The 13,967-nt window shown below is 33.3% G+C and overlaps 1 protein-coding gene across 1 annotated transcript in view; it reads right to left on the reverse strand.

Moving 5' to 3' along the window:
• Window positions 1-210: 210 nt before the first annotated feature.
• LOC148278009 (max dimerization protein 1-like) overlaps window positions 211-13,967 on the reverse strand; it is an 89,980-nt gene continuing 76,223 nt past the window's right edge. The window contains exon 4 of the mRNA XM_088232041.1: window positions 211-999. Coding sequence (XP_088088167.1) covers window positions 996-999 — 4 coding nt within the window. The 3' untranslated portion in view covers window positions 211-995. The remainder of the gene's footprint in view (window positions 1,000-13,967) is intronic.

Here is a 13,967-nt window from a genome sequence, read left to right on the forward strand (position 1 = left end):
ATATAATAATATCTAGCTATATGTTGCAGTGAACATTAACTTCAGTCGGGGTGAGATTTTTCATTTCCAATATAAGATGTGTTCACAACTCACAAATCACAATTCAATAGGATCTTTTGCCTTTTTTTATTTATTATTATTTTTATTTTGCAACGCAAATGATTACAATGGTAACGGTATTATTATTTTTTCCATTCAACGTTGGATAAATTTTCTACGTTTTTCTATATGCATATTAAGAATTACCCGAAAACGGGACGTTTTGCGCCCAATGGGACAAACGTCACGTATTACGTTACCGCGCCACACCTGAACGGAATGTTTGTTAGAAGTGCACTCGGCGGGCATGACGTGTGACGTCAAAATGACGTGACGGCAACTGTGAGCCGTTTTGTACGTGCTAGGTTAACCCGAAAATGATGAATGAACACTTTTTTATACTTATTTCATTTAAATTATTTATTGTCAATTCTTCGTGGAATTCCATTATAATGATGTAATAACTTAAATTTACATATAAGTTATTAATTTAAAAAATACTTGGTACACTTTCACTAATTTATTTTGACTAATTAGCGCTTTCACCCTCTAATGGGCATCTTCAGACTGATGATGCCCATTAGAGGGTGAAAACGCTAATTGGTCAAAATAACTAAGTGGAAGTGTACAAAGTATTTTTTAAGTTAATAACTTATATGTAAATATAAGTTGTTACATCATTACTTTTTTATACATTCATATTTATATCGATAGAATCGCAAAAATCTGCTCTAAATATATATTATACCTTCAACGTTATTCCCCATTTGTGCAAATACTCTATCGAAGTTTTGTTGTCAATAAGTATCGGCATTAATTTGTTCTAGAAAATTTCTAAATGATTACGTACCGAGTTAATGAATACGTGACGTGTATGTCGAATGTCCGAATATTAGTTATTTGTGAATACATTACCGATACATGGCAGAAAGCTCGAGGGTCAATCAGCGGTAAGCTTACCTGTAAATAAAGAACAACAAAACATTAATACGCCGTAAAAAACTCGATCATCATAAAAAAATATTTAATGATAGACAAAAATGGATTAATGGAGTCAGAGAAGACAATATTTGAGAATTAAATTCAAATCGTACATAGCGTAGAGGACAGTAATTTATTTACATCGAACAGAGCTTTGATAATGACAACTCTATTTCACAAATACTCACTTTTGGCGATCATTTTGAGAATACAGTCAATAAAACTAACATAATGTTCGGCTTTATATCAAGAATATCTCTTACGTTAAAAAAAAAAGAAAATTAAAAAATATTACATTTTTTTTTCTTTTCCATACATATATTAGTTACATAGAAATATGATAACAAAAATACACTTTGGAAAAATACATCTTAAAATTAAGCTATAACATAAATTGGAAAAAATGCCCACAAAGACTTCAGCGTCTAAGCGTGGGCCATTCCTTTTTTAATTATTAAAAAGTTTATAGCATATATATATATATATATATATATATATTATATATATATATATATAACACCATTCAATAAATTCTATCAAGAGTTTTTACAAAAATAAGTTAAAATCGAAAATATTTAGTTTTCCAACATTTTATTGAGTGTATTTATCGTATATAGGAACATTACGATTCATATGTTAACATGTAAGTTTATGTTTCTAATGAGTGACATGTTAAGGTTATAATGGATGATTTCGTACAACCCGATGAGGACTAATCGTATGATTTCCTCATTTTGCGTGCGTTTTACCAGACTACAGCCTTAACATATAGGACATCATCGGTATATGGTTCGTGTATCGATGCAGTACTCTACGAAACTATTAGGTGTCGAAAGGGAATAATAGGATGATATTTAATGTTTTTGAATAATAGAGTGAATTATAAATAGTTTTTGTTTTGATTTGCCAAAATATATTTGGCAATTGAGTTGGCTCTCCATGTATCCTGAATATGTTAGGATCATTTAGCGATTCTGTACTAAGAATTGTTAGTACTTTCTTAATTGTATTCACTATTGGAAAGGACAGAGCAAACATATCACTGTGACTAGATTGAACTGAAGTAATTAAAGACATTGAAATAGGCGATGTTAATTCTATGATTATAGAATGAATCAATAATTCATGACTTGTGTCTTGTATGAAGGGTGTCGGAGATAAGATTCCCTTTAAAACGATGATAATAATAATCTAAATTAACGATAGAAGAAATATTTTTTGAAAATATCTGTGGAAATATATTTTTGTAACTGATTTTAATACAAATAAACACAGTTTTTGCTACCATTCAATATGGTCATGAGAAAGAATGACAATATCCGACAAAGGTTCTCCGTATAATTTGCCAAACTCTCTGTGAAAGGGGAAAGTGAAAATAGTAAAGTGAAATTCAATTAAAATCGCGGCTTCTGAAATGGATTTTTTTAAAGTGTGACTCGTTCATTGTCAAAATAACATTATTTTTTAGTATGAGCGAAATCTATAGGAAGACCCACGGTTTTTAAAACGGTTTTCGGGTATGCGGAGGGAGTGCTTTCGCTGTCGAGCCTTGTTCTGAGCGGCGGATAATGGAGTCAATGAAAGAGGAACGTCGGGATGCACAGTCGCCCCCGTGCTCATTATATTAGTGATTGTTCATTTGTTTTGCCTATTGGAATATGAGTCTCCCACCCGGACCCTCCGATTAGTGCCGGGTCTTCAGTGCACGGCGCCATCACAATGGTTGGCAAATCACATAAAGCCGCGTCGGTTGCCAGTCAACGTATCAAGCGCGTAGGTTCACCGTGTAAAAGTGTAACGAGTAATGTGATCGGTTCCTAAAACAATCCTCGACCGAACAAATTGCAGCCGACCGAGGACAGAGGGGTACTTGATAGCTTTATAATTGCGCCGCGTGAAGACAGGGGCGGATTATTCGATTGCCCACTCACGGACGCTGGCGCTGTCGCGTAGCGCGGCGGCGCGGCGGCACGCGCCACGCGACGTCGTGGACACCTCGAAGCGGGAATACAATCAAAGGTTATCAACTACATCTACTTTAGTACACGTTTTCTTAAACACACAACATTAATTTGAGCCATTAAAATAATTCAATGATAACACTTTTTCTTGCGGTGCCTTGTCAGGTCACGCATTGGTATACCAACCGAAGCGTATCTTGATCATTTTTGTTACATTAAGGTAAAATGATCAGTCTGACTCTCCAGATGCCAGTCCAAGGACTATTAAATATTTCATTTTAACAATATCGAACGAGAGACATCTCGCGTGGTGGACAAACGGGCTGACCATTATTCTACAAGGTAGACATGTATACGAGTATATGTTAATATTACGATGCGAGTTTCCCAAACATTTGAACAAAATGGCTGGCCCAGATGCCGTTGAGCTAACATTGGCGGTAATTGCTTGACTTTTTCCCAATTTTCTTCGAAGGACCGATGCCAACGTTTCCCAATCGTGGTGTGGTAAGACCAGTCAAAAATAACAGCTACGAGTCTGTATGAAGTGCAGAGGACTTCATTATATCCTATAGGCCCTTAATTCTGCCAACCCAAAACCTTTCACAATCTTACGTGAACAAGCATAAAATGTGTACAAAGTCAAATGTACCTCGTTTGTACTCTTTCTACATTTGTAAAAAAAATCGATTCTATTTTAAAACAGTCATATCTAAGGTCCACCAATTAAGTGAATATAACTAAATTCGTCTCTGTAGCGTGTGGCATGAAGCAGCTAGTTGCTCCGTTGCTCATTGCTCATTACTGCGCGCGAGGTACCAAACCGAAAAGAATTCCGACATCAGGCCATATCAGCGCAGACTGTAGCCTTTTTGGTTACGAAACTACCATTTTGCTACTTGCTAATACTAAAAGTAATATTTCTTAATCGCTTATTGCTTTTGCGACTAGTGGTAACTCTGTGAACCCAAACAAAAAAAGTTTCCTCAATTGTATTTACGCAACATTACCAATTTAAGATTTAATGGTAAAATACAATTAGACATGCGAAACTTTAGAATCTGACCAAAAAGTCACATCAAATATCAAACCGATACTTTTTTGTACCAACAAACGCACCTGATTGTGTCAATGTTGCCTTTTTATCACAGACGTAATTAGTAATTATCTGTACTATCGCAAAATCGATAGATTTATCAATTATTGTTATTTAATAGGTTTAAACTTTCTATAAGAAAAGTGTAATATTATTTATAACAAGAAAAAGATATTGATAATCGACATGAAAAGGACTGAGATATGATAGTGAAATTTGTAATAAACTGTAAAAAGACTTCATGTACCCTTTAAAAATCATCAAAATATACATAAACAAAATTGTTAGATGATGTAAGTTTTCCGATATCACGCTCAAGGGAAGCAAATATGAACATTCTTATCCGATAAGTGAAATCGTGTCATAAAAAAATTAAGCCTACATTCTCGAATCTCTTATAAAGATAAATCTGATTTGAAAGATCATTAAATCTCGTCTCTCCCATCGGAGAAAATGCGGGCAATAAAAATACGCGAATAAACGGGGGGAGGGGCGTCGAACGTAAAGAGATGAGATCGTAAATTGTCCCTAACCTCAAAGTCATAAAAATATAAAGAGGAACGCTTCCCCGAGATGGCGATTTTCTTCAGAGGCGCTTTAATCACACCAGACCGTCTCCGGCTCTCTCGCATCCCCCATGTCGTGGCAGCAGTTAATTGAAGCTTAATTAAAAGGAAAGCGAGGCTCGGTGATAACTGGAGATAGAGCCGGCAATACTCGGTACTTGTACATTATATATCCAGCGAGGAAAATTCGTGACACCGCGTTCAATACTCCGTGCTTAATGCCTCTTTAAGTTCTCTCATCAGCCTTAATCTAGACCGCGTGGCGTGATTATTATTTTTATTTACGTATCACGGCCACTGCCATCTCTAAATTAAACGAGTATATTTAGAATGATAATAAAAATATTGAATACATGCATACGAAATATATTAAAATAAAATCATCACCGCACGCAACTAATTCAACAAAATGTAATCATTATAAAGTACATTAAAATAAGAAATAAAACCATTCTATATACTAGTATTAAGTCTCACCGCTGAAGTAAAATTATATACACGTTGGCTATAATTATTATTTGTAGACAAACTACGTACAATCTAGATCACTGTCCGTTTAAATAATTATTTATTTAACCACTCGTTTACACTTAGCTTTTCAAGTTCTCACGAATGCGTTATTTCGGGAAATCAATTTTCTTCACGAAACTAAGTTTTTTCCCCAACATGAACGAATAAAAACAAAATATTTTCCAAACTGACAAAGAAAAGAAAATGTCGAGATTTTATACCTCCTAATGAAACAAAAAAATACGTCAACACAATTTTTATATATGTGTGTATTATTATATATCTCCGCTATTTAAAGGCTGTAAACGTAAGTTTCGCACAAAACAAGATACAGCGTATACTAGGGTTGTTGGTGAATTTTGCGCAAAGATAAACATACATATTAAAATACGGATATACTTTTTATGACTGTGCGCCTTGGTTTCAGTTTACGGATTATTATTTAGCTGAGATTACTAGTCCATTCGCAAAAATATTATCAATGTAAATAGCTGGAAAATGTACTAGATTATCGCATAACACAGCTGTCGGGGATGTTGGGCGGCAATAAAAGCGGAAAATTTGCAAAGAAATAATCAAGAAACGAAATAAATTAAGAATTAAATTATGCTTGAAGGGAAACTTGGGACGCTCCTATCATTTTAATTTCAGTTATAAAATTCAAGGACAGTCGAGCAATTATGAAGTGGAAGATTAAGAATGGTGAAACGTTAAAAATACATCTTCAGTGTGTTTAAATCTTGGTTCTCACTAATTACTTTTTTAAACAGTCGCATAAAAAGGGAACTCAATTTTCTGGAAAAATATCAACCTACATTACAACTGAAACGTTTCGACATTATGTACCTATGATACAATTTATTACAATATTATATAAGTATTCATAATTTTACCAATATTCATATCCGTGGGTGGAACTCCGCTATAGAATAAGCAATTACAAAAGTGTTTTTTGCTTTTGTCATAATTTTAAGTCGTATTTTTCCCAAGCTCTAATAGTTGCCACATAGCTAATAAGTTTTTAAAAATGTACTCTGTTCTCGTCTTTAAATTAGATTCCTAAAAAGGTTAGCAAATAAAACCAACATGATTACTTGTCGAAATGACTACGAAAATCTTTTCCCGATGTGTAGTTTTGACGGTACAGAATATGATATACTATCGCCTGGTAACAGACTTCATGGATTTCTACAAAACGCCGATATCACATAAGCATGAAAGGCGCCAAAAAGTGAAAGGAAATTTCATAGAAAAAAGAGCTCTAAATGCGTATGGAGAGAGGACCAGGGCGTATATACTCCCACGCATAGTAAATATACTCCCGGACGAAATAAAGAATAGTGATATAAATAAAAATAAAGTAAAATTTGTTTTAAAAATCTCTATCTTAAATTCTATGTTTAGTAAGTAAAAAATAAAAAAAGGGAAAGCAAACAACTTAAAACAGCATTAAAAAGTGTTTGTTTATTATTTGTTATATATTTCGGTATCAAAAAAGACTTTATTTACTTTTATTTAATTTTATTTTACTTTTATTTTATTGATATATTTAAGATTTTATGTAAACATTATTATATTGTGTTACCAAAATATTTAAAGAGAGAAATCCCTGCAAAAAAAGTGATTTTGCAGTTTGGCGGGAATGAAATAATTGTTCAAAAGAAAAAAAAACTAAAGTAACTGAGGTTGTAGTTCCGTGGTAGTATTGAGGACTTACGGGCCAAAGGTTCGAGGCTCAAATCCCACTCTGCCACAACTCGATTTCCATTTTTCTAGCACAAGTCATTCACGACTTTAAGGAAATGGTCCGAAAAATTAAATTTTGAGTAAATAATAAGAAGCCAAGTATTTATCATCTTTATTAAAAAAAAAAAACTCGACTCGAGAAATTTCAATCTAGACTCTGCGGCGACTTTAAAGATGTGTGCGGTTTACTGAATTAATCCAGCGTGTCGCGAGGAAGAATTATTATTGCGCGATAGACTGGGATGTACGACTTGCAAGTAGAGAATGTATCCAAGTAGACGGAGGAGCGTAAATCCCTTCGGAATAGTCTCGCCCTTTATTTGTCCCCTACAAGGAGGCATTAATGGCAACCGAGGATGGTGCGGCGCGAGGAAGCAGAGACGCTTTCCGCCTAAATAATTGACGAACGCCACGGCTTACCATTCTAAGCTTAATTACAAGTTTCGTACACGGCGCAGCTTAAATAGGATCCGATACTTCCTGGTCTTCCTCCATCAGGATACGGAAAGCATGAACAAAGATCCAAAACTCTCAAGTGAATTCGTTTCTACTGAACAACTAACACATACTCGTACATACGACGTCGCAATAATCAAATTATTACAGTTCCGTAGTTTTACTACCGTGTCTCAACTTTACGACGCGACGGCTGTAAAAATGGGAAAATCATATCATACACGATCGCACTGGCCTGTTAATTAAGAAATCATTAGCTGCAATATTATGTAGAGCACTATTAAAATAAAAACGGAGTGTGTGTATCTGGAATAAAAAGGAAATAATTTGATTGCTGAAAATAGCAATAATTGCATCTCCAGTCGACAATCACGTCGGGATCACCCGAAAAAGGCGGGCCAATAAAATTGACAACATAATTGGTACGGATGATGTAAGGCTCGGTTGCGGTAAAGCCGCACTAATTACGATCACAATAAAATTCAATTACGCTCGTCACAGTCGCTTCGGTCGACTGTTTGGCGTTTTTCAGCAAAGCTACAAAACATAATTCCCAAAGCGAGGAGAACCGATCCCAAAACGGAGGTCGGATGGAAATCTCCGCACCCGAAAAAGTTGCGAATACATATTTAATGTCACACAGAATCATAGGTAGGTCCTAAGTGCCGAGTATTCAAAACACTCGAATTACCATGCAATATATTTTAGCATCAGTTGATTCAAATTCATTAAACCTTAATGGTTATAATGAAATGTTTAAATTTAAAGAGAATCTAATGGAAACAAACATATTAATACGATTGAATTGTTTTATGAAACTTTTCAAGAATAATATTCTAGACACTATTTTACAATGACCACGACCAGTGAGTAAACACACAGGTATGAAGAATGGCGAACGTACATGTAGAGAGTACTAGAAAGATAGAGTATGTGCAAGATGAACCGTTCACGTGTCAAATTATCATTCTGTACGCATGGAAAAGCTGTCAAGAGTGATTTAAACATAATTAACATTTAGATGTGTGCACATGCTGGAATAGTTGTGATATATTGTGTCACTCATTAATTCTATACCTTAATACAAGACAGATTTTGCATATTAAATTAATCGGATTGGAAATAATTAAATTATATTCAGACGTGATAAATATATTATTTGCGAAGTGTATTGTAAGCCAGGCACTAGCCACTAATGATACAAGAAGATCACTTCACCTAGAGGAATTCTCGCCACCCTGAACGGAATGCCCATTGCTGTGGAGCCAAAGTAAACAGACAAGGGCTAACTCTACTCGTCTGCGGAGCATACATGTTTACTAATGACGTCTCCGATGGAGGGCACAATGCGAACCGACGCCGACGTTCCGTAATACACGACGTCTACATCCACAGCCGACGCTGTTCTCTATGGCCCCGTCTACTATACCCGGACTGGATATACGGAGTCCCGCACTTCTCCTTCAGCCGGCATAACGCGATTGGCTAGCGATATGTGTACACTGTACACTGTACGGGGCCGAGTGATCGATGATTCGTTTCAATTCTCAAAGGGATCGTCTCCAGTACTAGTCCCGCATACGAATGCACGCAAACGAGGTACACTCGCGGGACCCGATATCGGGGACATGGACACCCAAACGGTACTTGGCATTGGCACTAAGACGAAGATAAATAAACAAAGATCCGAAAATCAAAAAGTCAACAATTGCCTTTCGGGGCTAAAGGAACATCACGGGGGGTCCCGTATGTTTTTTGTCAAAAGATTTACCTACCTCATCTATATTTCGTCTGATTTATATGACAGCTTTTCGTTTGAATTTCAAACTAGTAAGGACTAATAAATTCAGAAGCGAAAGAAAATATTTTCCAAGTTATTCGAGTCAACATCTCCATGTCAAACACAAAACATTATTATTATTCGACTAGATTTCAAATCACTTTATTGGGAAAACGTTTTTATCGGAAAAATAAAGAATAACTAAATGTTCTATCGGAGCTTGCATACTAATACGATTTTCACTCAGGTAGACGAAATGATATTTTTTTGTTGCTTCAGCATTTACTTCGTGGAATAACATCACTTTAAATACTCGTATAATATGAATATCATTTTATAGTTGAGGATATGTGAGGGTGCTACTTGCAAACCCGGCAAAATTCAAAATTTAAAAAAAGTGAGACATTAATTTAAACTTATTCAGAATACATTTTTTACAATAATTGTAACATTGTCAGTTAAAAATATGGCTTAATTTGTATGACTTGACTTATAAATTATCGGCTTTGTTGCAAACATGGCAACCTCCACTTGAGTATTCCAAAGTTGGTAATGTATAAAATTACATTTATTATTTCACTACTGTTTTTTGACATTATCGTGCTTATTTCATCACTGCTTACGTATAACATTTTAACTTATTATAATAAAAAAATTAAGTTTGAAAAAAATGTTGAAGTTTAGTTTTGTATCGATTTTCTCAAAATAAAGAAAGATGGTTTTTGCCGGGTTTGCAAGTAGTACCCTCATGTATAAAGTATGTTACCAATGCTTATTTACAAATTGTATGTATTTTGAGTATTCTAATTGAAGTTACGAATAAATTTTAATTTAAAAAACACTTTGCATTTATACGCTACGTACGTACGAGTTGAATATTAGTTAGAACACAACAAGTTTCGGGTATTCAGAATAACCCATCATCAGGTGTAAATATAAAATATAATAAATTTATATTTGCACCTGTGTTCTAATTAATATTAAACTCGTGTGTGGCGTATAAATAAATACAAAGTGTAGATACACTTTGTATTGTTCTAACTAATACAAAGTGTTTTATTTATGATACAGACAAAATGATATTATTGTATGTTTTATTAGAGTAATGAATAAATTACACAGAGCCATTTCCGTAATAAAAAACTTAAGGGCGTTTAAAAATATAACTAGATGTACATGATTGAATTTGGTTTAAATTAAAATTAAATGTAAATTAATTACCCAATTGATTTATGCCATTATCAATGTAGAAATTAAACAATACGCCAGTTACGTATGTATTGTAATTATTGTGATGCAAAAACAAATAATTGGTGTAATTCGTCAGTTTTCCTCACACCTGATCCAACATGATTGTATCTTGGTCACGATTATTTAATTAAATTTTTATGAGTTATTATTGTTATTAGGAATAATGTACTTTTGAAGAGATGATGCAATAATGGCCTTCAATAATTAGCTTTTATGGCAATCATTATATGTCTAACCGTTCATATTGGGACAATATTGGGTATTGACATAAGATGTGTCCGTTTTTTTCCAAATAAAGAAAACAAGATAACACAAAAAAAATAGTCAATAATGTATTCTCTTTCATTATTTTACAACAAACCAGTCAATAATTCATAGCATCTTCACCGTACACTGCGCAAATATCGCGAGCTGCTTCGGCAACTTTATTGCCTCGATTGAGAGCGAACAGAAAGCGATGTCGAAAATGCTCACTTTCGTCTGCTTGACATTCCATTCTGCAGGCTTTTAATCAAATAAAATAATATATGTAACGTAAAATCAAACACAATATTTTTAATGAAAAAAAAAGGTTTGAGTCTTATACCCAAACATTTTAATTTTGGGGGTCCTTTTTAACGTGTTTTAAATAACTCACTATTAGAAAATGAGAATCAAATCGTGATATAGCGGGGGTACGAACCTGACCTTTGATTCACAACTCTAAGACACTAGCCACGGAACCCCGACTCGATTCAAAATTATAAAGCAGATTTATTTTTTATTTATTTTTTTGAAATTCATTTATTCACCTATAAATCTACGCAATGTCTCGCAGCAGTCTCCTGCAATGTTCTCTTCCATTAGAAAAAGTCCAAACTTGTACACTTCTCCCGAAAATGTATTTCGTTTTGGAAAACGTAATATGTTCATCCAGGACATTGATCACTCTTGGGGCCACGAAAGAGACATTTCTCTGAGCAAAAGTCGTACGTGTTTTTGGTATTAAATTATTTGAATTTAAGGAAAACCTTGTACTAGCATTCTGCTGGGATCTCTATTATCTTCAAGTACTGAGTATGAAACTCATGTACTCCTGTAAGGGACATTTATTTTGAAACAAAAATCATGCCTTTTAGCATGCTTTCCTATTTAGAGATAACTAGGAGTATCATTAATACAACTCTTGACTCAATGATTTTTATGCTTTTTCATACATTTTTAGCTTGTATTATGTATATGTAAAGCTTTAGATACACTTTTAATCTATATTAGGTACATAAATTTTTTAAATTTTTGTAATTTTTAAATTTTTCTTTTGTAGATTGTATTATGTATATATCATTTTGAGTTCATTTCCACGCCTTGCATTATGTTTATTTTGTAATTTTTTAAACATTTTTCATACCCTTTCAATTTGTAGTGTATCATAATTTTTATTCTGCTTTTGTAAATAATGTTATAGTTTAAAATATAAAAACGTCTGTAAAAAAACATTTTTATCTGTACGTCCTGAAATGAGTTTTTTACAAAAACTCCTTGGGAATATTATATAAAATTGTGTAAAATAGGTTTTCAATTTAAATATTTAAAAAAAAAAAGAAAAAGTACTATTTAATATAACCAATAACCAATGACGTATAATAAGCAAATAGCACGTTACAAGCGCGTAACATATGGCATTTTAATTCAATCATCCTCTAACGGACTTTCGTCGTGATCATGCGCGACGCTACAAATAATAATACCGCTGCGTGTGATGAGAAAATGATATAAATTATGATTTAATAAAATTATAAATAAAATTCCTTGGTTAAGCTTTACTTAGTTTAATTTAACCAACGAGCGCTTTCGTCTAAGTACGCGCCTTTAGGACTGGACTGGACTTACAATTACGTTGTATCAGTGAACAGTACGTACGATACACACCTAAATTCATTTGTAAATCGAATCCAATTTATCGAACAAGTAGATAATTGAATATATACTAGCATCAAATTTTCATTTCATTCGGATAAATTTTATTTAGCAGATATTTTAACAATAATCCTTGTTATGTTTTGCTGTATTTATACATAAAAAATATTGTAATACATATTTAAATTTACATTCATCCAATCGTCTAAACATTTTAGCATATTTAGGTATGTAATTTATTATTTGTATGACCAATGTCGAGGCTAATGTCAATAATTTATGAGTTGTGTAATATATTAGAATTGACTTTCTTTATTTACATTAAATACTATCTTTCAAAAGTCTCATGACCTCCAGAAAATATTTTTTATTTTCAAAACACCACAGTAATCAAATAATACATCAATAAATAAATATCATTATAGACTTACATTTCGTTAGACGCTTGACATTTTTATGGTTTATTTTGTATTGTTACTAATACGAATAACGTGTAGATATTAAATTATATTACAAAATGGCGGTATCCATAAAAAATATAACAATTTTACTGCACAAATAATAATAATAATAAATCTTTATGAATAGGTAGGTACATAAAGTTGAACCGAGTTGTGGTCCCGCGGGTAGTGTCGCGGACTCACAGATCAAAGGTACGAGGTTCGCACAACGCTCTACCTCAACCTGATTCCCATTTCCCAATGAGTTATTTACAACTCGTTGAAAATGGCCCCTATAATTGAAATATTTGTGTAAATAAAAAAAAACCGATTGAAAATGTAAATATTACATTTAAGAGAATTCATGAATAAAAAATACTTGAAAGGAAAAAAAGACGTACTTACCCCGTTAAAATATTTATATGGCAACACATTCGTGAGCGCAGATTTGAGGGCCGTATAGATGTGTTTATAAACCTTAAAATTGACACACATTGCGTTTTGTACATTGCGTAATTCAATAAATCAAGAAACATTTTTTTAATGTATACTTATTTGAAATTCTAGAATGTGACATTTCAACGGTGCGTTGTTTAACAGAAAGATTAGTAAAATAATATAAAAAACACTTAAATTTTGTGATTTTTTCAACATGTTTTGACATTTCAATGAATTTTATTGACGTTGTAAGCCAGAAAATTTAACTCCTTTCTCCCTCATACACAGCGATTAGACGGTGCTATACCGAAAGAGCTTAAAATGACGAATTTTAGGAGAAGAAAATGAAGCTCAAATTCCTATCCGCTAATTCAGTCGATCGTTCAACATAGCACGGCACCATACAAAACATAGGCGAATTTGTCAATAACTTCAAAAAAAAAAAAAAAATATCAATAGGCAGGTAAACACACAAAACCGTACACCATGAGTGCGACTAATCTCCACTCAATGTCTTTTAGCAAAATTTTTATCCGCGAGTAGAAACTAAATAAATAAAACCAAAAAATAAATAAGTATTGACCCACTCTAATTTTACCGGACTGAGTGGATTGGCGCTATACGTGTGAAACGGGCCCGTACATGAGACACAATCAATTATTTTTAGAATAACAATATTTAAGTGATTTTTTTAACAATTTTATATAGGTATTAAAAAGCAAAACTTTTATTGAAGTACTGTTATTATCGGATCAATGACACATGAACATTTCTGCATTAAATACAATTATTATGAAAAACAAATGC

The sequence above is a fragment of the Micrasema longulum genome, unplaced genomic scaffold (genome assembly GCF_059751315.1).
Source record: "Micrasema longulum isolate JH-2025_06_02 unplaced genomic scaffold, ASM5975131v1 h1tg000940l, whole genome shotgun sequence".
NCBI classification, from domain to species: Eukaryota; Metazoa; Arthropoda; class Insecta; order Trichoptera; family Brachycentridae; genus Micrasema; species Micrasema longulum.